Source organism: Oncorhynchus kisutch, linkage group LG9, assembly GCF_002021735.2.
Source record: "Oncorhynchus kisutch isolate 150728-3 linkage group LG9, Okis_V2, whole genome shotgun sequence".
Taxonomy (NCBI): domain Eukaryota; kingdom Metazoa; phylum Chordata; class Actinopteri; order Salmoniformes; family Salmonidae; genus Oncorhynchus; species Oncorhynchus kisutch.
The window spans coordinates 7102883-7127123 of NC_034182.2; the positions used below are offsets into that span (position 1 = coordinate 7102883).

Consider the following 24241-nt stretch of genomic DNA (forward strand, 5'->3'; position numbering starts at 1 on the left):
TATTTTTAAACCGGCATTGTTGGTTAAAGGCTTGTAAGTAAGCATTTCCCTGTAAGGTCTACACCTGTTGTATTCGTAACAAATAAAACGTGAATTGATTTGATTCGATATCTTGAAATAATCAATTGCCCATATAGGGACATTAATCAGAGGAATGTATTTAAACAATAGCAGTTGAAAGAAATTGGGGGGGCAGGTAGCCTAGTGGTTAGCGTGTTGGGCTATAACCGAAAGGTTGCTGGATTGAATCCCAGAGCTGACAAGGTAAAATTCTGTTGTTCTGCTCCCGAACAAGGCCGTTAACTCACTATTCCTTGGTAGGCAGTCATTGTTAATAAAAATGTGTTATTAACTGACTTGCCTAGTTAAATATACGTACATGAAAAACAGTGGTCATGATGAAAGTATGGTCTTCTTCGCTCTGACTCTTTCCCTAGTCTCTAGTGCCACCTGGTGGAATAAGACTGTCTCTCCTCCCTGTCCCTGGCCTGTCTGTCTCACCAGCGGTGTGCTTCTCTGTGTACAGAGGGAATCCAATCTCTCTTTTCAATGTTATGACTGTCCGTTCCTCTAGAACGTACCTGCCTGGTTGGTGGCACCAGCCTGCACTATGCAGCACCCGGGTCCTGTCTATAGAACGAAGGCCCGGTGCTGAAGCAGGTCTGAGTTTGAGTTCTAAGATCAAGTTTCTGAGTCTGTGGCCTTGAACACTTTGATCTGGAAGGCAGGCCATGGTCTTGGAGAAGACAGGTGGTTCTGTCAGTGGTTCTTGACTGGTTCCTGTTCTCGATCTGTTTCTGGCTGCGTGTGGAGGGTCTTGATGGATGGGGCTGACAGGGATCTGTTTACAGAGGGGTCCAGAGGGGTGTGTGTGGTACCCCTGTACCAGGCCAGGTGGGAGTGGAGGGGTGTGGCTGTGTTGGGTCTGGTCCCCCTGCTTAGTCTCCTAGTGGAGAGGTGGGAGAGGGGTCTGGACCTGAAGACACAAGGGGTCAAAGTTCTCCTTGATTCTGTGTTTAAAACCCTAAAAGGACTAGGTTCAACTCTGTTAGTTTAAGATTCTTTACTTGAGGTCCTGGGACACAACAATCAACTCCAATCTAGACCCCATGTTTTGCAGTTTGCTATAGTTTATGTTCAATATGCAGTGTTGATCATTTGGCAAGCGATTGCATCGGTCAGATATTCTCTTACCAACCCAGTTGCTGTTTGAGGTGTGGCTAAACTTTCAATCCTGCACTGGGTCTTACTGTTGTAAGTCTCTGGTCAGTGTGTGATCAGACCCCAGGAAGCAGATGTACAAGTCCAGAGCTCTCTGCAGCAGTTCAACAGCCTCTCTGCTCTCTGTATTACTGGGGACCTGACACAGAAGCCTGCCTCCCATGGGAAATTTAAAAAGACACAATTGGAAGTCCACAGCACAGAGCAAAAAACACACATTCACATGAATCCAAAAACACACAGCAAAGGCAGACACAGATAGACAAACAACCTCATACTGTAACGGCCGTTGATGGAAGAAGGTGAGGACCAAAGTGCAGCGTGGTATGTGTCCATATTTATTAAATGAACTCGGAAATAACAAAACTAACAAAGAGAACGCCCGAAAACAGTTCTGGCTGGTGCAGACACAACAGAAAACAGAAAATAATCACCCACGAAACACAATAGAAAACAGGCTCACTAAATATGGTTCTCAATCAGGGACAACGATTGACAGCTGCCTCTGATTGAGAACCATACCAGGACAAACACACAAATAGCAAATCATAGAAAAACGAACATAGACAACCCACCCAACTCACGCCCTGACCATACTAAAACATAGACATAACAAAAGAACTAAGGTCAGAACGTGACACATACTGATTTTATCCTGTGGACTAATGCTGAGGGACAAATAACATTTAGAATTAAAGTGTGAAAGGGGGTTGAAACACTCCTAATTAGAAGCTGAGATAATTACCATGTTTTTCTGTTTCCTTTTCTAGTACTTTTTCCTTTGAAATACCTGGCGACTGTGTCAGCGTGCATGCGCCCGGCCCGCCACAGGAGTTGCTAGAGCACGATGGGACAAGGACATCTGTAGTGATGCCTCAAGCACTGCAGTGCCTTGGACCGCTGTGCCACTCGGGAGGCCATTATTTTGGAAGTTACCTGTATATCACAGGAGGCTTCTGAGGGGAGAACGGCTCAAAGCAATGGCTGGAATGGAGAGTGACTCGAATGGTGTCAAACACCTGTAAACCATGTGTTTGCTGTGTTCGATACGATTCAATTTGTTTCTGTTCCAGCCATTACTATGTTGCATGGACTCACTCTGTGTGAAATAATAGTGTTTAACATGATTTTTGAATGATTACCTCATCTCTGTAACCCACACATGCAATTATCTGTACGGTCCCTCAGTCGAGAAGTGAATTTCTAACACACATTCAACCACAAAGACCAGGAGGGTTTACCAATGCCTTCGCAAAGAAAGGCACCTATTGGTAGATGGGAAGGGAAAAAGCAGACATTGATTATCCCATTGAGCATGGTGAAGTTATTAATTACACTTTGGATGGTGTATCAATACACCCAGTAACACCACAACAAACCTGCCAAGAAAGGGCCGCCCACCAAAACTCACCGACCAGGCAAGGAGAGCATTAATCAGAGAGGCAACAAAGAGACCAAAAATAACCCTGAAGGAGCTGCAAAGCTCTACAGTGGAGATTGGAGTATCTGTCCATAGGACCACTTTAAGTCGTACACTCCACAGAGCTGAGCTTTACGGAAGAGTGGGCAGAAAAAAATAAGCAAACATGTTTGGTGTTTGCCAAAAGGCGGGGACTGGGAAACTGGTCAGAATTGAAGGAATGATGGATGGTACTAAATACAGGGATATTCTTGAGGGAAACCTGTTTCAGTCTTCCAGAGATTTCAGACTGGGACGGTGGTCCACCTTCCAGCAGGACAATGACCCTAAGCATACTGCTAAAGCAACACTCGAGTGGTTTAAGGGAGACATTTAACTGTCTTGGAATGGCTTAGTCAAAGCACAGACCTCAATCCATTTGAGAACCTGTGGTATGACTTAAAGATTGTTGTACACAAGTGGAACCCATCCAACTTGAAGGAGCTGGAGCAGTTTTTCCTTGAAGAATGGGCAAAAATCCCAGTGGCTAGATGTGCTAAACTTATAGAGACATACCCCAAGAGATTTGCAGCTGTAATTGCTGCAAAAGGTGGCTCTGCAAAGTATTGACTTTGGGGGGTGAATAGTTTGTTGTTTGTTTCACAATAAAAAATATTTAACATCTTCAAAGTGGTAGGCATGTTGTGTAAATCAAATGATACAACCCCCCCCCAAAAAATACATTTTAATTCCAGGTTGTACGGCAACAAAATAGGAAAAATGCCAAGGGGGTGGATACTTTCGCAAGCCACTGTACTTGAAAATCTGTGGCAAGACCTGAAAATGGTTGTCTAGCAATGATCAACAACCAATTGGACAGAGCTTGTGCTAGCTGTTACACCCTCTGGGCCATGTTCACTAACTACTGTAACATCCTCTGGGCCATGTTCACTAACTACTGTAAAATCCTCTGGGTAGCAGGGAGGTAACTTACTAGACTAGATCATAGTTGCCTCAGATTCCTGGAGGACGGAAAGATGATTGACTGTAATGTGTGGGTGGTGTCAAATGTAGTGTTGACCGCACTGAAGTTTTCAGTCATTTAAAACACATAGGCTCGTCCACATTGAAGCTGTCATTACATGTACAGTACCAGTTAAAAGTTTGGACACACCTAGTAATTCAAGGGTTTTTCTTTATTTGTACTATTTTCTACATTGTAGAATAATAGTGAAGACATCAAAACGATGAAATAACACCTATGGAATCATGTAGTAACCAAAAAGTGGTAAACAAATCAAAATATATTTTATATCTGCGATTCTTCAAAGTAGCCTATGTACAGTGGTAAACATGCAGCGGAAGGAGTGGTAGTAGGCTTTGTAACGTGAGGTTCTGAAACCAAGAGTGTGCAAAGCTGTCATCAAGGCAAAGGGTGGCTACTTTGAAGAATCTCAAATATAAAATATATTTTGATTTGTTTAATACTTCTTTGGTTACTACATGATTCCACACCTGTCTACCGGTCGTCCCCGCCTCCCGCTAACACAGCAGGCGGGAGGCTGGGGTGACAGAGTGCGATAGCTAGCTTGATAGTTAGCGACACCATGTGCTAGCTTGATAGTTAGCTAGCTGGCACACAGTGTCACAGCAGGCCGGAGGCTAGGGCGACACTGGGTACTGTCTAGCTTGTTAGTTAATGACATTGTGTGCTTGCTAATTAGCTAGCTATCACCCTTCGTCACCTCCCATCTGCTGTGTAATGGAGTCTTTAAGGCTAGCTGGCTCCTTGACAAAAAAAGTATTGAAACTGCAGTAAAAATGCAATAACTGCAATCGACTGTGATATTTTGGACGCAGTAATTGCAGAATAACTGCAATGTACTGCAGTTATACTGCACTGTAACTGCAGTTACACTGCATAATTACTGCAGTACAGGATGCAGTATTTGCAGCATTCTGCAGTTTTACTGCAGTGTCCTGCAGTTACACTGCACTATGACTGCAATCTTTTTTTGTATGGGCAAAGTTAGCACAGTGTCCTTCGCTCCCGTCTGCCGAACACCTGCCGTCAGCGTTGTTAACAGAACTGCGGGAAAACAGTGCCTGGCAGACGGGTGCGAAGGACACTGTCTACCGGTGCTAGCTACCATTTTTGCCCCCTTCTGTGGGGTTTATAGGCTGTTGGCATCCAACATTATTGTGCATTAACAGCACCTTCTGTACTGGAGCACCCCCGCCTCCCGCCTGTCCTAACATACCAATAGAAGTATAAAGAGGGGTTCCTGCAGATGCCGGAATGCCCACATGCGGGTTGCAATTGCACCCTTCCCACTTGTTGTGGGATAGGAGGAGGATGCAGGGGAAAGGATTGATAGTAGGCTTTGTAACATTTCTGAAACATGGAGTCATTCTTTGCCTATGTGAAGAATAAACTGAATGAAAGAAAGTACAGGGAGGAAAAACTGACAAGCAAATCGTATATATGAGTCTCCCCTGTGAGCAAAATGACCAAATCACTTGACGTCCATCGGTGTCAGGCGGTGCTCACAGGGTCATATATACACATTGGATACTGAGGGGGAAAAGGTTGGTGCTGCTTTTGGCTCATATTTTCAAGACCTGAGCTATTAATGACTTGAGTCAAGTGTGATTTTTTTCAGCATAAAGCTGACTGACTCAGTCATACACTAGTTTTGTGGCTTTTGTCCAAAATAAATACGCTATACTATAATGCAGAGTTAACAACACATTCTTTGTGATCATCTTTAATAAATAATATTGTTGAACAATTTAAACTGCCCATGTTGTGTGTGAGAGAGGTAAATTGATAGCCTATCTAGGCTAGAGAAAATATTGTATCCTAATGTTGAAAGGCTGCCAATGTATTGACTGTGTAAGTCATGGTGGATAGGTATATGAAATGTCAGGACAACTTCTCTCTTCAATTACAAATCTTTAAGTTACTCTCCAGACGGTAGGCTACATGTTCTCAAGTATTCAGACCTGACATCAGACCGAGCACTGTGGCATGGATTACTTTTATCAAACCAATCCAAACCATTTTCAGGCTGTGTAGACTAATACTGTAAAGTATATCTACATTTACTTTAGAACAAAAATATAGGCTATTATAATGACTTATACCCGAGTTAAGCCTATAGAAATAGCATACCAAAATCTATTTATATCCGTCTATAACACACACCACTCATCGCTGGCCATTGCTGACTGTATTTACCGTCTTAAAATCACCACATAAAAGTTCTCCAATCTCAAAGATTTTATCAACAGAAGCACAATTAACAGATCTCTGAAATCTTCAAAATATGATCTGCCTAACTATAGTGTTGTCATAGCAGCAGTGGTGTAAAATACTTAAGTCAATATACTTTAATGTACTACTTAAGTAATTTTTTGGGGTATACATTTTTTTAAAGGAAATTGTGCCATCTGCTTTGCTTAAATAGTTTTTTCCTCCATTGTTTCCTAAATGTGACAGCATGGATAGGCATGAATTTATGCAGTTGTGGGAAAAGTACCCAATTGTCACACTTGTGTAAAAGTATAGAAGTGGGTGGGGTTATATCCTTCCTGTTTGGCCCTGTCCGGGGGTGTCCTCGGATGGGGCCACAGTGTCTCCTGACCCCTCCTGTCTCAGCCTCCAGTATTTATGCTGCAGTAGTTTATGTGTCGGGGGGCTAGGGTCAGTTTGTTATATCTGGAGTACTTCTCCTGTCCTATTCGGTGTCCTGTGTGAATTTAAGTGTGCCCTCTCTAATTCTCTCTTTCTCTCTTTCTTTCTCTCTCTCGGAGGACCTGAGCCCTAGGACCATGGCCCAGGACTACCTGACATGATGACTCCTTGCTGTCCCATGTCCACCTGGCCGTGCTGCTGCTCCAGTTTCAACTGTTCTGCCTTATTATTATTATTCGACCATGCTGGTCATTTATGAACATTTGAACATCTTGGCCATGTTCTGTTATAATCTCCACCCGGCACAGCCAGAAGAGGACTGGCCACCCCACATAGCCTGGTTCCTCTCTAGGTTTCTTCCTAGGTTTTGGCCTTTCTAGGGAGTTTTTCCTAGCCACCGTGCTTCTACACCTGCATTGCTTGCTGTTTGGGGTTTTAGGCTGGGTTTCTGTACAGCACTTTGAGATATCAGCTGATGTACGAAGGGCTTTATAAATACATTTGATTTGATTTGAGATACATTAATAATAACTTTTGGTTGTCAGAGAAAATGTATAGAGTACAATATTTTCTTTAGGAATGTAGTGAAGTAATAGTTAAAGTTATAAGGAATTTTAATTTATTTAAAATGTTACTTTTACTTTTGATACTTAAGTATATTTTAGCAATTACATTTACTTTTGATACTTAAGTATATCTAAAACCAAATAATTTTAGACTTTTACTCAAGTAGTATTTTACTGGCTGACTTTCACTTTTACTTGAGTAACTTAATATTAAAGGTATCTATACTTTTACTCAAGTGTAACATTTGGGTACTTTTTCCACAACTGCATAGCGGAATATTAATCTAGACCTACAAATCCTAATTGTTGGGAATTACACGGGAATGCAGATGGGAGACTCGTGATCAGAATACCAGGCGGGCAGCCATTGCGAGTGTAGTTTACCAGTCAAATTGCCAGGGTGAGATGTTCCAAATTCGATCAATATGTTATATTTCTATGATACATCCACCACAGAGTGGCAGTAGCTAGCTTTGGTCAGTCACACACATTGCTAACACCAAAAGAAGATATTTACATTTCCGGCTATGTCGCTTTTGTCAACGAAGAAGTTACGGTGTTACGTTCCCCACTTGTTCAACCTGGTGAATTTGGTGAGTTTTATCATATTTGATTTACACAGCTAGCTAGTCTATTTGGATGGATTATCACTAGCTAGCTGGTTATCCCAACATTGATCACACTTGTGCGCGTATGTACGAAAAAAGTGACCTTGTGTTTTAATATGAACTTATTTTGCTAATCGAATTATGGTAGCTAGTTAACGTTACATAGCTGCTAAAGTTCATGCCTATCCATGCTGTCACATTTAGGAAACAATGGAAAAACAGTAATATTGTCTTTCTGTTACAGATAGAGAAAACAGTTTATGCTGTAGCCACCATGCTGGGGACTTCAACATCCACTGAACAGGGGGCTAGGGAGAATCTCATAGTGCTTGAGATGTGTCGAATATCCCCTCTTACATTTGAAGACACTCCTGAATTAATCTCATCAGTGGCACCTGATACAGTCGAGGGATTCATAAAAGCCAAAAAGAATAAAGCACTATCTGAACAGGGACCAGAAGAACCCGCAATTGAGCATAACCAAAAGGATGGTCACCAGTTGACAGTCGAGAAAAGAGGTAAAGACCCTAAACATAAAGAGCAAACAGTGACTGAGCTGGAAGTGGTGGAGAAAGCGAGGAAGAAACGTATAAAAGGAAACGAAGAGAAGCAGCCAAATGTTATTCAAGATGAAATGGAGGTACCAGATCCCGAGGAACAAACTGGAGGGAAAACAAAGAGAAAGTCAAAGAATCTTCAAACACAACAGGTGGGAGCGGATTTAGTGATTGCTGATGAGAATAATATGAATCGCCGGAATAAGAGAAAACATAATGACATTGAGCCAGAACGGAGGATAGACAGTGTCCTCTCAAAGGCTTCAGTAGGCGTTTCAGCTGTAACTGCGCCAGATGAGGCCAGAAAGAGTAAGAAGAAGCACAAGAACAGACAAACAGAACTTGAGGAGGGAGCGGAAAGCTGTCGGACAGTTTCAAGAACAGCAGATGATCCAAAAATCATAGAACAGCACCCTGAAATGGTCAAGAGAGGTAAAAATGTGGTAACTGAGGCAGAGGAGAATGTAAAAAAAAGGAAACGAAATAAGAAAACACACACAGAGAGTGAACTGAACGATTGTCCAGATAAAGCAGACCTTCCAGGTATAAAAGAACAAACTGTAAGAAAATTGAAGTCAAAGAGGCCAAAAACGGATGGAGAGTCTGCAGCTGTGGAGGGCAGCGGGAGAAAGAAACAACACCGCAGAGAGTCAGACAAGGGAATGGACAGTGTCCACTCTGCAGCAGATGTTTTGGATTTAGCTGTTCCAAATGACAACAGGACTCATGATGCTGGAACAAACGGTGAGACAGAGGGCGCCCATTCAACCATGGTTGAGACAGGGACCCAACACAACAAACCCTGCCTAAAGAAAGAAACTCTCGTGTGAGTAGGAGACCTGGTTCACTTGTATTGAAGTGTGAATCTAGCATGTTTTGAAAGAGTGATTTCCCAAATGAACACAACCATTGACAGTGGGGCAAATCCACAATAATTGTAATGTATGCCCAACAAAAACCAATGGTTGCAAAGTTAAACAATCCATACAACTCTAGGCACAACAATGACTTTTAACCATTTCCACTGAATATTTTACAAACACACATTTAAGCTACTTGTTGAACAGTGCAGAGGTAAAGATTGGTTACAGAATGAGTGCACCAGCTGCACAAACCCTCATTCTGTTACCAATCTTTGTATCTGCAATGTTTTTCAAATAAATGTATGTTTGTAAAAAAATTCTGTGGAACTTGTTAAAACTTGTTTGACATACATTTTAAAGTGAAATTTGAGTCCCTGCATCACTCTGTTACTGTGGAGTCGCCCAGTTGCATTTGCTGGTGAAAACCAGACATTTTGTGAATGCTGTGTACCAGAATTTCATCTGGAACCTCTTCCTGTGGAGAGAGGAAGGCATGTCTCTCTTGCTCTGTCGACTCAGAAGTGTGTTAAGACGTCACGTGTATGATTCTCTCCCCTCACTATGTTACAGTGTGGACGACTGGCAGGCTCTGAATGATCTCAAAGAGTTCATTCCCAATGTTGAGTCAAAGTCTGTTGACGAGATCCGTAAGAGGATAAAGTATGATCTTGATCGATTCAAGGAATTCCGAAGACAAGGTAAGCTTATTCTTCAGTCACTCATGGTTCAATATCAATCGTGTTTATCGCAGCATTATGTAACATTGTAGCAATGATATGTAAGATGTTACTGTGTTTAGAGATGTGACTGATTGTATTATCATATTTTATCATTTTAGACCCAGTCAGTTAACCCCATGTGGAATCTTCTGTTGTTCCCAGGCCTTTCCCTGCGAAGTGGAAGATTCAATGCGCAGGAGAACGAACGACTCAAGAGTAACGTCTACGACTTCCTGTCTCTCACTGGGATTCAGAGTGGCTCTGAGCTCTTCCATCCACAGCGCTTCAAAGAGGAAGAAGCAAATATCAAGAAATTGAAGTGTCAGCACAGATTCCATGAAAGAATAGGTGTGTCGTCTTGTAGACAGGTTCATCCGATTAAAAAACTTTGACACTTTGACACTTTTTATCCACATTACATCCCTGTTCTTCAGCATTGTCTACAGTGGCCAAAAAATATGCTAAGCAATTTCCCAGAAAACTGATCTCACCTCTTCCTAACCTGTTGTTCCAGGTGAAGGAATACCGAGGCCTTGGCATCAAATCTATATACGTGGGAGGAAAATGTTTGATGGCAGCAACTACAAGGGCAGGTAAGACGGGGCTAGTTACTATAAGGAAATGACCTTCACGGTCATAAACGGCTATCCCGGCTTACGTTATTTAAAAAAATGTATTTCACCTTTATTTAACCAGGTAGGCAAGTTGAGAACAAGTTCTCATTTACAATTGCGACCTGGTTATGTTGCCTCTAAATACAGTGTACGAAAGTATAGTAATATTGAATTGACATTTTCTTGAATTAGTGTTCACAACTGTGCTATTGTTCTGATATGAACCACTTTATGGTTTGCTAATATTTGCAGACATTGAGGCACTTTGAATGCTTATTTCCTTGATTTCCTTACCGAAGGTTCACCGAAGAAGAGCTTCACACTTTGAAAAAACTACAGACTTTGCACGGCAACAAGTGGGCGAAGATCTCGGCGTTGACTGGCCGAAGCGAATCGGCCCTAGAGAAACGTTTTGCTCAAATGTGTAAGTCGTTGGGAACTGGAATCCGCATAAGGTGACTCATCGCCACCCCCCCCCCCCAGCGCCTTAGTTATTGTTTTTGTCTTGTTGATGAAACGGAAGAGAGGAATGTCCAGCATTGCGGTACAAAATATAATCACAGTACATATTCTGCAGTTCTATCACGCGTGCAAGGATGGCCGAAGGAAAATAACTGATGTTAGAAGTTTGTTGTAATATCCCAAACAAATGTAGCAGTTTCACCAAGTTCAGATTACAGCTTTAATATATTGACTCTGACATCCTTGCCGGACATCCTGCTCCACTCATCTTTTGGGGAAATGGTTGTTTGTGTTGTTTGACGTGGGGCAATGTTCACGCTTTGTTTGGTGTGTATTTCTCAGCCGCAAACAAAGGTCCGTGGACCGAGGAAGAACTGAAAAGACTCATGGAAGCTGTGTGGAAGCACCTGGTGGGACAGGCAGAGCCTGGCAGTGGACCGGCCACCGTCAGGAAAGACCAGCTGTACAACAACATCCCCTGGACAGATGTGTGCCAGACGGTTGAAACGCGCCACTGGTCCCAGTGTCGAATAAAATGGTGGGCGGGGAGTTTCAGGGGTAGCTGTTACAAAATAAAACCATTGTCATTGAATTGTTTACACAAATATTGATTCAGAACTTTCGTCTTGACTTTTGAGGCTGTATCTTTGTTACAACTTTTCCAGGTTGGGTGTTTTGAAGCACAAAATGGCATATGGACAACCAGTATTCAGTGGACACACGAAATCATTACAGGGCAAAGTGGATTTGATCAAAGCGTAAGTGTGTTGATTTCCATTCAATCTATGTGATGTTGAATCTGTTTTTTGATTCTTTGTTTAAGATTTATTAGCCCGGTCTAGTGATGTTACTCGGACCTTTCTGCACTGTCCTGATACACAGGAGATCTGATATCAGCATGTGAAACTGTTGCATTGTGAATCTTGATTCATGTCATTTTTGACCTTTTCAGCTTGAATGCAATGCAGGTGGAAGATGTTGCAGATATCAACTGGGAAGAAATTGCTCACACAATTGGGTAAGAGTTTGTTATTGAACACAGATGTTTTAGACAATGTGTCATGGATTGCCTTGTTGCGTGTGTCAGTAGTAACTTTTAGCATTGGCAAGTCTCTCAATAGAACGCTGAGATGTCATTGAATTAGATCAATGCATGACAAAGCCTTTACAAATGTATTCCATTTTCTAGGAGTGTGGAATGCGATGTAATGTATTGCTATGTGCTAACATTTCTATAAATTTTAAGGGATGTTACTCCACGCTACGTACAGACACACTACTACAGGCTAAAGGTAGCCAACGTTCCGTTGTGGCAGAGCATGTCCTTCTGTGGTAGGTGTAAGCTACTGTCATACAAACACTATCCTCTTATTTTAATGAGTAGGGCAGTCTCACTCCTTTTGTATTTCTTGTTTATTGGACAGGATAGAGAGAGTGCTAGAGGACTGGGTCAGATTCAAACCCATGCTCACAGTGGTAGTACACAGTACCTGTGAGCCTGAGGCAGCAGCTTAGACGACCACCCAAAATGCTCTATCGCTAGGTTTTTAGCATTTCGTTAGAATAGTTGTGAATCAATAGGAACAGTGACGACATGTTGCTTGGTCCTCCTTGACCGTACTATTTAAATATAATGGTGCTTTGGGGAAGAGAGCTTTGATCTAGTCCCAAATCACACCTATTCCCTATAAAGTGCACTCCTTTTGACCATGGGCCCTGGTCAAAAATAGCACACTATATAGGCACTAGGGTGCCTAGTTCCATGGGATTACTGCTCCAGTACCCATGATCCCAGCCAGTGAACGTGGGAGGCTCATGACCTTGCTTTATCTTCACTATGGGCGTACTGCTGTCCCGCTTGGTAGGGTCTGTCTCTGTAACGAATGGCACACGCACATTGTTTGCTGGAACCGTTTACAGATTTTATTTCTGTGTTTTCTTTTCAGAGATCATTTACTTCCTCAACAGTAGAGTTCTCCCCAATTGTGAAGAGCGCCTCAAAGTTCTGATAATGTCAGGAGAGGTGGTGTCCAGAAATGATCCTCAAGAGCTCTTCCTACTCTCTGAGATCTTTGATAATGAGGATGGCGACTACTACAGCGACATTCAGAACAGCTGAAGAAAACAGCACGTGGACCTGGCTTAAGGCCCCACTGTGGGGGTAGCTGTGTGCCCCTCTGTCTCACAATTAAGGATTCAGCTCTTTCATGGAGGTGGTTAATGATGATCAACTTATTTGTTACTAAATGTTCATTTGGATATCTGTAAGACGTTACAATGTCATCACCCCATAATGATTCACTTTGATTTAATGCATCTGATGAATACTCAGATGAGAGTTGTATTATGTTAGCAAAATCTGACAGGTGACATTTTTATAGAATCCCATTTTATTTGAGAATAAATGTCTCTTGGCGTCAAGTTGCTCTGCCTTGATTGGCCGGTCTACATCCATGTTTTCATGATAATCACTAAACCAAAGCCTCTTAGCTATTGACTACAATTAACAGAGTTGACAACTGGTATCGGGCATCATACATTTTATTTAGTTATGTGAATGTATTTGACTACTTCCAGTTCTGCTTTGTTGAAGCTTTTCCGTCCACTGTCAGACATGACATATCCTTTGGGTCGTTATGGAAACTCAGTCTGCACAAGATTCTCAAACAGGAATATCTGAACTCTGCCCAACACGGCATGGTACAGAAGCAAAAAAACTTCTGTTGCATTTATTGCAAATGTAGTAAGATACTGCTAAAAAAACATGGGCTAACAGTATTAGTGTGTAAGAAAAGGAAATGACTAAACTCTCTTCAAGAAAACCATAAGATCGCAATAGTGTGAAGAGAGTATATTATCCATCACAAATTGGTATCCATGGGCAGTCTAACAGTTGAAAGGAGATACCCAGTTAGTTGCACAAATGAGGCTTTGGGTGAAGTTGCCCCTAGGGGAAACGTCCCCCTGGAGTGGTTCAGACACGGAGTCCAACCATGACCCGTTCCATGGGATTACTGCTCCAGTACCCATGATCCCAGCCCAAGAACCAGCCAGTGAACGTGGGAGGCTCATGACCTTGCTTTAACTTCACTATGGGCGTACTGCTGTCCCGCTTGGTAGGGTCTGTCTCTATGTAACGAATGGCTGACCACAGAACAGGAAATAGGCAGGAGCAGTGAGGAAAGAGAACAGTTCATTTAATGAATCGGCATATTTAAGTTCCCGTCGGCACTTTTATCAGGTAATTATGTGATCTTGTTTTAAAACCACCATTGCTTACCTGAGGCAATACCCTCTGTCTTCTCCTCCTCATGAGCTTCACCTCCGATCCAAACAAAGATCTGAAGGGTACATGGAAAGTGTTAAGCGAATCAATAGGTGTGCATTATTAGCAAAAAACCTGAGGCACGTTCAGCAGGGTGCAACGTTTCAGAACGTTCAGCAGGGTGCAACGTTTTAGAACGTTCTGATCGAAATATGCTATGTAGAACATACATAACCCTCTGACATGTGGAATAAGGAATTGCGTTTGTTCTATTGGCATTTCTACAATGTTCGGCTACTGAACGTGGCCCTGGTTGCACCTTGACAATCCCTCTACTAGTCACCTGTTCCCAGGTGTCCAAGAGCATGACATCATCTGGGGCCAGGTCTTCTTGTGTCATCTCCCCAGGCACCTCTTCAATCTGTGGAAATAGTATTGTGGCATTTTGACAACAGGCCAGGTCACTGCACATTCAGGAGGACATGGAAATGGTTTCCCACACTTATGTATAACATGTGGATCAAAGGCTATTTCATTAGCAGAGGAAACAATTTGTCCAAATGGATATTCAAATCGTGTCAAACATGAAAACAGGAATGCAGCAAAGTGCTATACTACAGTTATAACAGGGTAGACTCACAACGAACTGGCCAGTTTTGTTGGAGCAGGCAAACAGGCGTGGTGGATGAACATCCATTTTGTTTTTCAGTCTGGCTGAGGTACGGTAGTCCGCTTTACCTCCCAGAGCATCCCAAAAGTAATCTTGACACACAAACACATACATACAATTGTGGATCTGGAAGAAGATGGAGCGGTTGGAAAAGCTTTGCCTTGTATCCTCATAAGTAACATTCTGTGGCTATTGGCTAAACACCATTTCCTAGTGAATTAGACTGCTGGCAGGGAACGTACCTGCTTCTTCACCCTCGGCCAGCTCTGAGGCTGAGACCCCTAGAAGGTCACTTAGCTTTTGAGCTCCATGCTTCTCACTGTCACTTGTCCCCTTTCCCACCCATATGAAGGAGGATGCCGGGGTCACCAGCACAAACACATCGTTGGAGTTCAGATTTGAGGCAGCAGCATCAACCTTGAGTGGAGAGGAAGAAAGGAGGCAGTTAAAAATACTGTACACTGGAGGTACTAACTACAGTTCAGCAGTAGCAAACGGACTGTAGTCAGCGTCGACAACAAACCAACCATACATCACAATGGCTGGCTACTCCATCTACTGGGGTGTATTAGTGTACACTGTAGCAAAGACATTTTGTGATGCCTTTCTTATTGGACAAGTTCAGATGAGTCCTTCCCCATTTCGGCTTGTTTGCGTCCATTTGGATTCTAGTGAATACAGCCAAAAAGTAACCAAATAGATGTACCTACAAAACATATTTTATTGAGATTTTCCCACCTCACCTTCCATCTCCTGTTACTCACCTCTATAGCACGTGTGCAGCCAGCAGGGTTGGACCGCACCTGGAACAGCTGTGTGTCTGCAGCCTGGGCCTGGCCACCCTCTCTTGAGGTACCACCTTGGTGCACTACCATCGGCTGCCCCCCAAAAAGACTCATGAGGTGGGCAGGCTCCTTACCCTGGATCACCCGCACCTTCATCACGGTAGAAACAGACAGAAAATCAGAGCGAGTCAGATACCTGGCTTTAAACCTAACCTTCCCTCATTTCCATTTCATTTTACAGACCAACGCTCTGACCCTGTTGATATCCATGACCATGGAAACGTATTCATATAGATTCAGCGTCTGCAGACAAAACAACTAACTAATATTGTTAAATTCTGTAATCCAGTGCGTGTTGATTAAAAATGATCTGGACCGTATTATGCTGGGCAGACTGCGATAAATCAAAACTATCCAGTCACCTGTACTGCTCCTCCTCCCAACTCGTCATCCAGCTGAGCAGCCAAGATGGCCGAGGCGCCAATTTCATCCTGGCTAGAATCCACTCCTTGCCTGTGAAAAAGGAATACTTTTCAAGTGCTATTAACATACATTTATGCTTAGGTTATATCATACAGTATATAGTTGGTTTAGATGTGTCTAATACAGTATGTAACAAAAGCCCTGGTGCTCATAAATGAAGCCTACTGTAACGATAGAAGGACGCTAGCAGTTTTTGCTGTAAGACTATGCAATAACACACAAAGCTTCCTGCTGTTGCTTCCAGAAGGATAATCTCCATTGTCTTACCATATGTAGATGACCTGTCCGTTACGCCCTCCATGCTGGTAGTTGTAGAGGATGATGTAGCTGTCTCCCCCATAGAATCGTCCATAAGTGGAGGGCTCCAAGGGCACCTTGTCAGCGCCCTCAATACGCCAGATCTACGGAGGTTAACAGGTAAATACAGCTCTTGCTAGTAGTAGTAGTCCATGAATGGAAAAAAGGTAACACCCCTTGCAGCTCTTTTCTCAAAGGCTTGTTTGTGAAATTGTGACACCTTTTTGGTGGGTGTGCAGGCCCACAGTGGTAACCCTTAGGGGCTGTATGTATCCCTTTACTGAGGACACGTGACTACCCTAAACCTTGAAACACAATATTTAAGGGTAACTACCATCATACTATATGGTGTTTACTGAGAAAACCCCAGAATCCCCGCCAAAAAACCTGCTTCTCTCCATTCCCCTCGTCCACCATCCCATGCTGAGCCGCCATGGCATCCGAGTGATGGAGAGTGGAGGCATCGAAGGGAACCTTCTTGATCTTGGCGATTTTGTTGGACACGTAGGCGGTTCCCAACCCCACTGTATGGTCCGCGTCACGCCAGATTTTGAAGAACTGCTTGAACAGAGGGGTCTCCCCATTCTCAGGTAGGATCTGGACCTGGGTGTGTTTCGGGTAGCCCATCTTTGTGATAAACTGTTCGGCAGCACTCATCACTGCACTTCTCTCCTCTTTGTTAGCGTCCTTACCTGTTTTTATTCCAAATAAACTCATGATTAAACTGCAAAGGCAGAAGAACTAAGTGACTTCTAGGCACAACAGTATTCAAAAGTAGTTTCTAATCTAAGGGAAGATTAAAGTTTTGGGTTTTACAGTCAAAATAATTCATAGAGACCAGCTGCTGAGAAGAAACCAATACCTTTCCAGACAAAGATCATGCCATTGGGGCCATTGTCCAAGATAAAGCAGTCACTTGACTCCAGGGCATTCTGTGAAAACGGGTTCTCCGATGCTACCATATCCACACCCATATCCCCACTGGCATTAGACACCTTTTGGAAAAACATTTCAATTTAATATTAGTATTTGAAGGTATGCTCAAAAACAGCTTATTACATAATATTTAACGATTCAATTGTTTAATTAGAAAATGGATCTGACCTTGTATAATTTTGCCAGCTTCCTATTGGACATGTCTGTATTTGTGTCATCTGCATTTGCCTCAGGCAACTCGGGTTTGGGTCCAAGAATCTGGAACGAGACCACGAGTCAGGCATCTCAAAGAAAATTATCATAATTAATGTTAAAAAGGTAACTAACTATATATGTTTATTGGGAGCATATAAACAATGGCATGATTTGAAGTGTATAGGAATGAAATATTTTTTCATCCCTTCCTCCTCATTGAAAGACTCACCTTCAACATCTTCTCACATTCTGCCCCCTCGTCACATATGTACAACTCAGCCCGCCCACATCGTTCATTGTCACGGATATCCTTTGACACCTGAGTGGCCTTCAGCTTCTCAAAGTTATTGGCCTTGGAACCACACCATTGATAAATCTCCTGTAATACAGACAAGTGAAGACTATCAGTACAGTGGACCAAGTGTAATAGTGTAGCTCTAACTCCTCTGCCTGTTGACTATGCTAAAGCATATCGCAACATATACAAATGATCTTTTACATTATTCATGACCAAAACAGTATTGGTTTCAAAGTGGATTACTTACAATAACCGCTTACTAACATGAGCAATGACTATACACTCTTAGCCTACATACAAAGACAATTTCACTAAAATCTGCAAATAATGTCACTAAATTAAACCAGTATATGTTTCCTTGATACTTGTACATAGTGTAGGTAGTTTGCTGAAGAAACTCTTATAGATTTCAGTGAACTCACGTTGCCCAGGTCGAGGATAAAAATGTCTCCCAGGTTGAAGCTGTCCCAACTGACTGCTACCTCTGTGGCTCGAACCACACGCCGACCCCTGACCTGGAGCACACGCTGCACCTTAACCTCATTGGACACCACGTGCTTGAACCCTGAAGACACACCCCCTTTCTAAGGTAAAGATTGGGAAGATAATCAACAAGATAAGTGGAGGAGTTCTTGAGGTAAGTAAATACATTTAACAAACTCATTGAATGTCTTTCGACATTCCAGTAAAAAGTGTGAGCTGACGCACACCCCAAAATGATGGTGGAGGTGCTGGCTAACAGAATAGTAAACTGTAAAAATAAATACATTATCACATACTCTATACATACAGTATGCTCCCAACAATTTAACAGGTAAACCAACGTTTTGGTTCAAAGTACCTTCTACCCAGCACACAGTTCCTTTTTGCGTAGAAGGTACTGTGAACACTGAACAAGAGACTTGCGTGCCAAAATGTTGATTTACCCATTAAATTGTTGGGAGCTTACGCAGACTGTGTGACTTCCTTTGTTTCTTTTTACTCGTTTTGAAACATTACCATGTACTTCAGTCCAGTTTTGAAGTAGCCTGAAAATGTTCTTGACTCTTAACCCTGCACCTCACGGTACTGAATAGGTTTGCCACCCAGGTAGTCATCTATTTGGATGGTAAAAATGGCTGCTGCTCCACTCTCATCTTGTGTACAGTCATCTCCTGCAGGACCAGAGAAATAATGATTTCCAACATTATTTTCACAAATAATGGAATGGATTTCAACTGTAAAAGTGCATAAGCACACATCAGTGGGCTGAAATGTACAAACACTGTACAGCATTTCAAGAAATACAGTCATTTCGACCAGATCAAGTTTTACCTAGCCAGAAGTGAAGGTCATACTGTAGATGCCCAGAACGTTGCTTAATGGTATTAAGAACAAGGTATGCGTCCCCTGAGTAGAACCCGCCATACAGACTCTCTGGCACGGCCACCAGGTCCAGACTCTCAACTCTCCACACCTGGAGCCCAGGCTTCTTCCCGGCCCTCTTAAACTCAGGGTGGTACGCCATGCTATATGGGGCAGGAAAAACATGCCATTCAACTTACGATACGTGTCCCTAGGATAGCCTGGAATCCAGACCTGTTTGTGATAACGTTCCACTCCGAACTAATAGAGTTAGGGATTGTGTGTCAGTTAATAGTTCAAATAAGGTCTGTGGAGAGACACAGCAGTTAAACCAGAGATGTTCTCTAATGTTGATACAGGTTTTGATTTCACCACTCGCTCGCAAATGTTTATTCTATTTATTTAACCTTTATTTGCAAATAACTTGTCTGAGCAGAGAAAGAGATGAGGGAGTGCTCTCATATCTCCAGCCAATCAGTAGCTTTAGTCTCATCTTGCCCAAGGGCTTTCTCCATTATCCTCCCCCACGTGATACACTAGACTAGTTGCCTCCCAAAAAACAAAGAGGGGTGAGGGAGTTCGTTTTGTATGGGCCGGTGCCCCGGCTGGGCAGAGTTTAAACATTTTAGACCATTCCATTGGTCCTTAAGTGAAATCTCCACCCAACCAGGGCACCCTGCCATGCAAAACACTGGCCCATTGTTTCAGCTGGTAAACATTTGTTTCTTGCCTGGCTACCAATCCACCTCACTCTGGCCAAATGCCTCACCCACTAACATTTCTTCTCCATGATGACCAATAGAGCAGTCAAATTACATTCAGTATGAGTCATCAGGCAATATTTCCCTCCTCCTACAATAAAACAACCTTCTGCATGTATGATGTTCTCATGTCAGCTGAAAAAAACATTATTTTGCCCTGGTTTAATGAACAGATACTAGTTATAGCCTTCATGGGTTAACCTACTTTCCTACTTCTTCGTGGGTTAACCTACACTTTTCAGAAAACGAATGGACACAGATTAAGCCTAGTCCTGGACAGAAAAACACTTTAAAATGGAGAATCTCCATTGAAAACCCTTCTTAGTCCAGGACTAAACATAATCTTTGTCCAGGAAACTGGCCCTATATCATGACTAAGGCTTATCTTCCAGTTTATAAACGGCCCAAGAAACCTCTCATGAGATAAGGTAATACCTGAGGGAGTGACTCATTTATTTATTTATTTATTTATTTTACCTTTATTTAACCAGGTAGGCAAGTTGAGAACAAGTTCTCATTTACAATTGCGACCTGGCCAAGATAAAGCAAAGCAGTTCGACAGATAAAACGACACAGAGTTACACATGGAGTAAAAACAAACATACAGTCAATAATGCAGTATAAACAAGTCTATATACAATGTGAGGTGAGAAGGGAGGTAAAGGCAAAAAAGGCCATGATGGCAAAGTAAATACAATATAGCAAGTAAAATACTGGAATGGTAGTTTTGCAATGGAAGAATGTGCAAAGTAGAAATAAAAAATAATGGGGTGCAAAGGAGCAAAATAAATAAATAAATTAAAATTAAATACAGTTGGGAAAGAGGTAGTTGTTTGGGCTAAATTATAGGTGGGCTATGTACAGGTGCAGTAATCTGTGAGCTGCTCTGACAGTTGGTGCTTAAAGCTAGTGAGGGAGATAAGTGTTTCCAGTTTCAGAGATTTTTGTAGTTCGTTCCAGTCATTGGCAGCAGAGAACTGGAAGGAGAGGCGGCCAAAGAAAGAATTGGTTTTGGGGGTGACTAGAGAGATATACCTGCTGGAGCGTGTGCTACAGGTGGGAGATGCTATGGTGACCAGCGAGCTGAGATAAGGGGGGACTTTACCTAGCAGGGTCTTGTAGATGACATGGAGCCAGTGGGTTTGGCGACGAGTATGAAGCGAGGGCCAGCCAACGAGAGCGTACAGGTCGCAATGGTGGGTAGTATATGGGGCTTTGGTGATAAAACGGATTGCACTGTGATAGACTGCATCCAATTTGTTGAGTAGGGTATTGGAGGCTATTTTGTAAATGACATCGCCAAAGTCGAGGATTGGTAGGATGGTCAGTTTTACAAGGGTATGTTTGGCAGCATGAGTGAAGGATGCTTTGTTGCGAAATAGGAAGCCAATTCTAGATTTAACTTTGGATTGGAGATGTTTGATATGGGTCTGGAAGGAGAGTTTACAGTCTAACCAGACACCTAAGTATTTGTAGTTGTCCACGTATTCTAAGTCAGAGCCGTCCAGAGTAGTGATGTTGGACAGGCGGGTAGGTGCAGGTAGCGATCGGTTGAAGAGCATGCATTTAGTTTTACTTGTATTTAAGAGCAATTGGAGGCCACGGAAGGAGAGTTGTATGGCATTGAAGCTTGCCTGGAGGGTTGTTAACACAGTGTCCAAAGAAGGGCCGGAAGTATACAGAATGGTGTCGTCTGCGTAGAGGTGGATCAGGGACTCACCAGCAGCAAGAGCGACCTCATTGATGTATACAGAGAAGAGAGTCGGTCCAAGAATTGAACCCTGTGGCACCCCCATAGAGACTGCCAGAGGTCCGGACAGCAGACCCTCCGATTTGACACACTGAACTCTATCAGAGAAGTAGTTGGTGAACCAGGCGAGGCAATCATTTGAGAAACCAAGGCTGTCGAGTCTGCCGATGAGGATATGGTGATTGACAGAGTCGAAAGCCTTGGCCAGATCAATGAATACGGCTGCACAGTAATGTTTCTTATCGATGGCGGTTAAGATATCGTTTAGGACCTTGAGCGTGGCTGAGGTGCACCCATGACCAGCTCTGAAACCGGATTGCATAGCAGAGAAGGTATGGTGAGATTCGAAATGGTCGGTAATCTGTTTGTTGACTTGGCTTTCGAAGACCTTAGAAAGGCACGGTAGGATAGATATAGGTCTGTAGCAGTTTGGGTCAAGAGTGTCCCCCCCTTTGAAGAGGGGGATGACCGCAGCTGCTTTCCAATCTTTGGGAATCTCAGACGACACGAAAGAGAGGTTGAACAGGCTAGTAATAGGGGTGGCAACAATTTCGGCAGATAATTTTAGGAAGAAAGGGTCCAGATTGTCTAGCCCGGCTGATTTGTAGGGGTCCAGATTTTGCAGCTCTTTCAGAACATCAGCTGAATGGATTTGGGAGAAGGAGAAATGGGGAAGGCTTGGGCGAGTTGCTGTTGGGGGTGCAGTGCTGTTGTCCGGGGTAGGAGTAGCCAGGTGGAAAGCATGGCCAGCCGTAGAAAAATGCTTATTGAAATTCTCAATTATGGTGGATTTATCAGTGGTGACAGTGTTTCCTATCTTCAGTGCAGTGGGCAGCTGGGAGGAGGTGTTCTTATTCTCCATGGACTTTACAGTGTCCCAGAACTTTTTTGAGTTAGTGTTGCAGGAAGCAAATTTCTGCTTGAAAAAGCTAGCCTTGGCTTTTCTAACTGCCTGTGTATAATGATTTCTAGCTTCCCTGAACAGCTGCATATCACGGGGGCTGTTCGATGCTAATGCAGAACGCCATAGGATGTTTTTGTGTTGGTTAAGGGCAGTCAGGTCTGGGGAGAACCAAGGGGCTATATCTGTTCCTGGTTCTAAATTTCTTAAATGGGGCATGTTTATTTAAGATGGTTAGGAAGGCATTTTTAAAAAATATCCAGGCATCCTCTACGCCAAGAGACTACCCAACATCGCGTAAATTAACATTTGAGAAGATAAGGAATTCAATTAAGAAATATTTTCTAATGTAGAGAATAACTGTATACAATTTAAATTGTCACATTTATTCAACATCCTATTAGAACATTTTAACTTTGTTTTAACAAAAACCCACAACGATATCATTGTTGTTTTTGACTTTCAATGAGGAAGGCAATCAAGAGAATTGGAGAACATAAGCGATTCTAAAGTTGTAAACGTTGAATGACAACGCAAATCTGAATTAAAAACAAAGTAACCTACCTGGTGTGTAATAATAAATAAACGTTTATGCTTGTCGTTAGCGGCTGGTATCAAGAGGTTGCTCAGCGATAAAGTGACAACGCGCTTCCGTAGATTGTGGTGGATAAAATGACTGTATGGGCGACTCCCTTCTGCACCATGTACAGGTAACTGCCCAAATAAAGTACACGTCAACACAAACCGTCTTAATAGATCGTTGGTGCGTTTAGACAGCCCAGTTCTGATAAACATTTTTTTTTTTTTTACCACTAATCGGTATTTAAAACCAATCACAAAATATGTTTTTCAGAGCTGATCTGATTGGTTTCAGATTGGGGTTTCAGGTGGAAATGCAGACGATGACCCAACAGCTTCAATGCACTTGGCATAGATTCTACACTTGTCTAGAACTCTATTGGAGGGATGCTACACCATTCTTCCACAATTTGGTGTTTTGTTGATGGTGGAGGAAAACGCTATATCAGGCGCAGCTCCAGAATCTCCCATAAGTGTTTAATTGGGTTGAGATCGGGTGACTGAGATCGCTATCCCTAGTATAAAAAAATCCTATAGTATTCCAATAAAACAATTATATTAGAATCCAAAAGAAAGATCAGATCAGATTGTACCTTTTGGTAGTCCAATAGGACTGGTTCCAAAATCTGATAGGATTTCAATAAAAAAAATCCTGAATCCAAAAGAAAATCCTATAGTGGAGCGCCCCGTATTATCGGCTATTCAACAGCGTTTCAGAAATATATTACCTTCAACAGTGTTATCTTGTGATCAAGCCATCAATGTTTTGTGATTATTGGGGTCGTAAAAATGTTTGCTAACGGGTTAATAATTAGCATGATTGACATTTCAGTGGAAATACTACTTGGCCTTACAATCAACTTTTTGATAAACCGTTCAGCAAAACAATAGGTCCCGTATTATCGGCATACCAGTTATTTGCCACCTCACTACTCTGTTCAATTACAAGATATCAGTTGAATTTAGATTTTTAAAAATGGACACCAACCTCGTAGTAGTTGGCTAGCCTTCCAGTAAAAATAAATATTAATTGAAGGTCAACGGTTTCATTGCGTAGGCAGGTGTTGTGCCGAAAATCTCCCCCCTGCCAGCAATCTGCCACCCTTCGCGTGGACGCGCACACACTCAATTCTTCATTGCCGAGGCTTGCTTGCTAGTTGAGATTTCACTAGTAATTTCTGCAGTTTTCTGTTTGGCTATTTGTTTCAAGTGTATTAGTCTATAAATAAATCTCTTTGCCAAAATTCGTAATCACTCCCATGTCTTATTCG

At 42.6% G+C, this 24241-nt stretch overlaps 2 protein-coding genes across 2 annotated transcripts; one reads left to right on the forward strand and one right to left on the reverse strand.

The window, feature by feature from the left end:
• Positions 1 to 7229: 7229 nt before the first annotated feature.
• LOC109896699 (transcription termination factor 1-like) lies at positions 7230 to 13144 on the forward strand. Its single transcript, XM_020491010.2, has 11 exons — positions 7230 to 7476; positions 7736 to 8874; positions 9482 to 9609; positions 9793 to 9978; positions 10145 to 10223; positions 10544 to 10668; positions 11049 to 11244; positions 11372 to 11464; positions 11659 to 11724; positions 11953 to 12038; positions 12653 to 13144. The coding sequence occupies exons 1-11, from the start codon at positions 7411 to 7413 to the stop codon at positions 12823 to 12825; spliced, it is 2337 nt and encodes a 778-aa protein (XP_020346599.1). The 5' UTR covers positions 7230 to 7410; the 3' UTR covers positions 12826 to 13144.
• An 87-nt stretch (positions 13145 to 13231) lies between these two features.
• LOC109896700 (gelsolin) lies at positions 13232 to 23136 on the reverse strand. Its single transcript, XM_031831707.1, has 16 exons — positions 22956 to 23136; positions 18950 to 19143; positions 18635 to 18789; positions 18058 to 18219; positions 17567 to 17716; positions 17311 to 17400; positions 17069 to 17201; positions 16594 to 16898; positions 16177 to 16310; positions 15849 to 15939; positions 15406 to 15576; positions 14884 to 15058; positions 14612 to 14733; positions 14315 to 14392; positions 13987 to 14047; positions 13232 to 13850 (listed from the first exon to the last, which is right to left on the reverse strand). The coding sequence occupies exons 3-16, from the start codon at positions 18635 to 18637 to the stop codon at positions 13681 to 13683; spliced, it is 1845 nt and encodes a 614-aa protein (XP_031687567.1). The 5' UTR covers positions 18638 to 18789; positions 18950 to 19143; positions 22956 to 23136; the 3' UTR covers positions 13232 to 13680.
• Positions 23137 to 24241: the final 1105 nt, after the last annotated feature.

Bases quoted from the DNA above. Each gene is read 5' to 3' on its own strand.
- LOC109896699 (XM_020491010.2), top strand. From the start codon at position 7,411: ATGTCGCTTTTGTCAACGAAGAAGTTACGGTGTTACGTTCCCCACTTG. The intron at 10,224-10,543 runs GTAAGACGGGGC...TCCTTACCGAAG, and splicing joins GGCAGCAACTACAAGGGCAG to GTTCACCGAAGAAGAGCTTC. The intron at 11,245-11,371 runs GTGGGCGGGGAG...CAACTTTTCCAG, and splicing joins TCCCAGTGTCGAATAAAATG to GTTGGGTGTTTTGAAGCACA.
- LOC109896700 (XM_031831707.1), bottom strand. The intron at 17,401-17,566 runs GTGAGTCTTTCA...GTCTCGTTCCAG, and splicing joins AATGTGAGAAGATGTTGAAG to ATTCTTGGACCCAAACCCGA. The intron at 17,202-17,310 runs GTCAGATCCATT...TTTTTCCAAAAG, and splicing joins AGCTGGCAAAATTATACAAG to GTGTCTAATGCCAGTGGGGA.